Here is a 3497-nt window from a genome sequence, read left to right on the forward strand (position 1 = left end):
AAAGGACCACCAGTGATGAAATGACCCGGTGTCAAGACATCTACCTCAGTGGGATCGCTAGACAAAGCGCATAACGGCCGAGAGTTAAGGACGGCTTCTACTTTATTCAGCACAGTCAACATCTCTTCGAACGTTAGCACTTGTAAGCCAACAACTCGTTTAAGGTGGTACTTCATCGACTTAACACCACTTTCAAAAATACCGCCAAAGTGGCTAGCAGTTGGTGGATTATGTTGCCACACGATATTACGCTTTGTACACTCAGTATTAAGTTCTGACTCCTGAGTGGAAAGAAACTGGTGAACCTCGCTTAAGTAGCGCTTGGCCCCGACAAAATTTGTACCACAATCAGAGATAATAAGTTGACAAAGACCACGGCGTGATACGAATCTGTCCAGAGCTGCGATAAATGCACGTGTCGACAAGTCTGTAACTAGCTCAAGATGGATCGCTTTTACTGCGAGACATACCATCACGCAGACGTACACCTTGTAAACAGGCGCCTTACGCCTTTTACTCTCTTTCACGATGAAGGGTCCTGCGAAATCTATCCCTATCTTTGAAAAACATCGTGAAGGTTGTACTCGGGGTGCCGGTAGATTTCCCATTATAGGTGAAACTGATGTGGGATTTACTTTGAAGCACGTTACACACTTGGAAAGTCGCGATCGTATTAAATTGCGAATACCCAAAATCCAGAATCTACGACTTATAATAGACTGCAACATTCTAGGTCCACAATGAAGATGAAGTTTATGAAAATAGTCAACTATAAGTGCAGACAGTCGTGAATTTTTTGGTAACAACAAAGGGTAAATTTCAGAGAGTGGAAGTTTTGAATTTACTAAACGCCCCCCCACTCGCAAGAGTCCTCGGTGATCGAGAAAGGGATTAAGTTTTTGAATAGGACGTGAACAAGTCCTTGCACATTTTACTGACTCTATCTCATTAGCAAAGTATTCCGTCTGCTCGTGTTGAACAAGCAGGGATAATGAATTTTCTAATTCCTCCACAGTCAAAGTTTTACAATTGAAAGTAAGTTTTCTTAAGACTTGACTAAATCGCAACAACCAAGCTAATGCTCTTTGGACACGTGAAAATGAAGAATAATGACTTAATAATTTTTTAATCGGACCCTCATATAAAGGCACTAAGTCCGCGGAATGAGTTATCACAGGCAAGCTCTTCACCTCAGGCACACCTCCAGGTGGCACGTATACGTCCTGTGAAACTGGCCATTCTGAAGTCTCTAGAGAAAGCCAAGATGGACCTGACCACCAGGTATCAGAAGCGATCAGCTGTGAACATGACAACCCACGACTGCTATGATCAGCTGGATTATCGGAGGTCGATACGTGATACCAATTTTGAATCTGTACGAGATCGGTAATTTTAACTACACGATGCGAAACAAAGGTCTTTAATTTATAAGGTTCAGTATTAAGCCAAGATAAAACTGTACTACTATCAGTGAAGGCAATCACTCGAGAGAGCTTCAGGTGTGGATTTAACAAGTCAGCCATGTGTTTCAAGACCCGAGCTAGAAGTACTGCACCAAGAAGTTCGAGGCGATTAATCGTAACTGGTTTTATGGGAGCTACTCTCGACTTCGCGATTAATAATTTAACTGAAATTTTACCTCTACAGACAGATCTTAAATAAATACAACAACCGTAACCTTTGGATGAACCATCACAAAAACCAACGAGCTGGCATTCTACTACGTCTGAGGGCAGAATATGACGAGGAATTTGTACTTGTTTGAGGTAACTGAGCTCAGAGACAAACTCAGTCCATTGATGAGCAATACTGTCTGGCACAGGATCGTCCCAATTTAATTGAAGTTTCCACAAGGCTTGAAGAATCAATTTAGCTTTAAGCACCATGGGAGTTAACCAACCCAATGGGTCATAAATGCGAGCAACATTAGAAAGAATGGAACGCTTTGTAAATTTTGGAGTGAATTCAGATTGAGAATAAGTAAAAAGATCTAGATTCGGGTCCCATTGCAGACCTAATATTTTTAAAGTTTGTATGTTTTGATCGTCACAAAATGATTTTGGAACTTGACAATGTTCAGAAGGAAGTTGTGCAAGGAACTCAGGTGAGTTACTGCTCCATTTACGTAGTTCGAATTTACCACAATTCAGCAAATTAATAATTCCGTCTTTCAGATTTAAGGCAGCTTCAACTGAAGGAGCGCCAGCGGTGACGTCATCCATGAACGTGTCATGACGCAGAATGGAAGCAGCTTCCGGCCATGATGCACCGTGATCGTTTGCTAGCTGGTGTAGCGTACGGATGGCTAAAAATGGTGAACTGCTCACGCCGTAGGTCACAGTCTTAAGTTCATATTCACGGACTTCTTCACAAGTTGAGCTACGCCACAGGATATGTTGATACTTGCGGTCCTCAGGACGAAGTTCAATATTTCTATACATTTTGGAAACGTCGGCTGTGAAGACTACTTTGTGTAAACGAAATTTTGTAATAATATCAACGATATCGTTTTGAAGTTTTGGACCTGTGTAGACAATATCGTTAAGAGACATGCCGCTAGATGTCTTCGCGCTGGCGTCAAAAACTACACGCAGTCTCGTTGACGTGCTGTCAGGTCTGATGACGCAGTGATGCGGAATCAAATATCTAAAATCTGTATCAGAAGGTTCAACTTGATGCATGTGATGTAAGTCTTGATACTCTTGCATGAATTCTCCATAATCGTGTTTCAGGTCTTCGTGATGAAGGAACCGTTTCTCCAAATTATGAAGTCTGGATAAGGCCGTGCGATGAGAGTCTCCTAACTGCTCATGTTCTTCCTTGAGTAGCATAGGTACTACATATCTTCCATCTTCGTTGCGTCGAACGAGGTCTGTGTACATCTGTTCACATTTTTCATTTTCCGGGTTGACAATCGTTTGCTTAGGCGGCTCTTCTACCTCCCAGAATCGCTTGACCACATTGTCTAAGGCAGCTGTGGAAGCCAAAAGTGTAGACGTTTCAGCTGGAGGCGAACACTCAGCGTCGAGCCTGCCCGTGATAACCCAGCCGAATACACTATGTAGGGCTACCGGTAGACCCGGGCCTACTTCAAGTCGTTGACCATTATAAATGCTATGGAAAATATCTGCGCCTAACAAAAGATCAATGTCACCGGGTTTATCAAAGTCACTGTCAGCTAGAACCAAGTGCTTGAGGTTAGCTTTGACAAAAGAAGGTATTTCTACTGAAGGCATTTTATGGGTGAGAGCTTCCATGACAATAGCTCGTACCGTAAAAGTTGGTTGATCTGAGTGTAATGGTTGAATCGTAAATGATGTTTCACCTTTGACTTCAAGCACTGGATTCTGTCCTATTCCAACAACAGAATAATCACAACTACGTAAGGGTAAACCTAATCGAAGTGCGCAGGCAGTTGTTAAGAAACAACTCTGTGCACCGCTATCAATAAGTGCTCGAAGATGTGTAACACCACAAGGACCATACGCCCTAACCAC

At 42.6% G+C, this 3497-nt stretch overlaps 1 protein-coding gene across 1 annotated transcript; it reads right to left on the reverse strand.

Annotated features, from left to right (window-relative positions):
• Positions 1 to 2140: 2140 nt before the first annotated feature.
• LOC124645568 lies at positions 2141 to 3236 on the reverse strand (the record flags this gene model as incomplete). The annotated part of the gene is made up of 1 exon (XM_047185374.1): positions 2141 to 3236. A coding segment is annotated over exon 1 (1096 nt), but the record flags the coding sequence as incomplete, so codon positions are not given.
• Positions 3237 to 3497: the final 261 nt, after the last annotated feature.

This window comes from Helicoverpa zea, unplaced genomic scaffold (genome assembly GCF_022581195.2).
Source record: "Helicoverpa zea isolate HzStark_Cry1AcR unplaced genomic scaffold, ilHelZeax1.1 pri_000069Farrow_1_scaff_2_deb, whole genome shotgun sequence".
Lineage (NCBI taxonomy): Eukaryota > Metazoa > Arthropoda > Insecta > Lepidoptera > Noctuidae > Helicoverpa > Helicoverpa zea.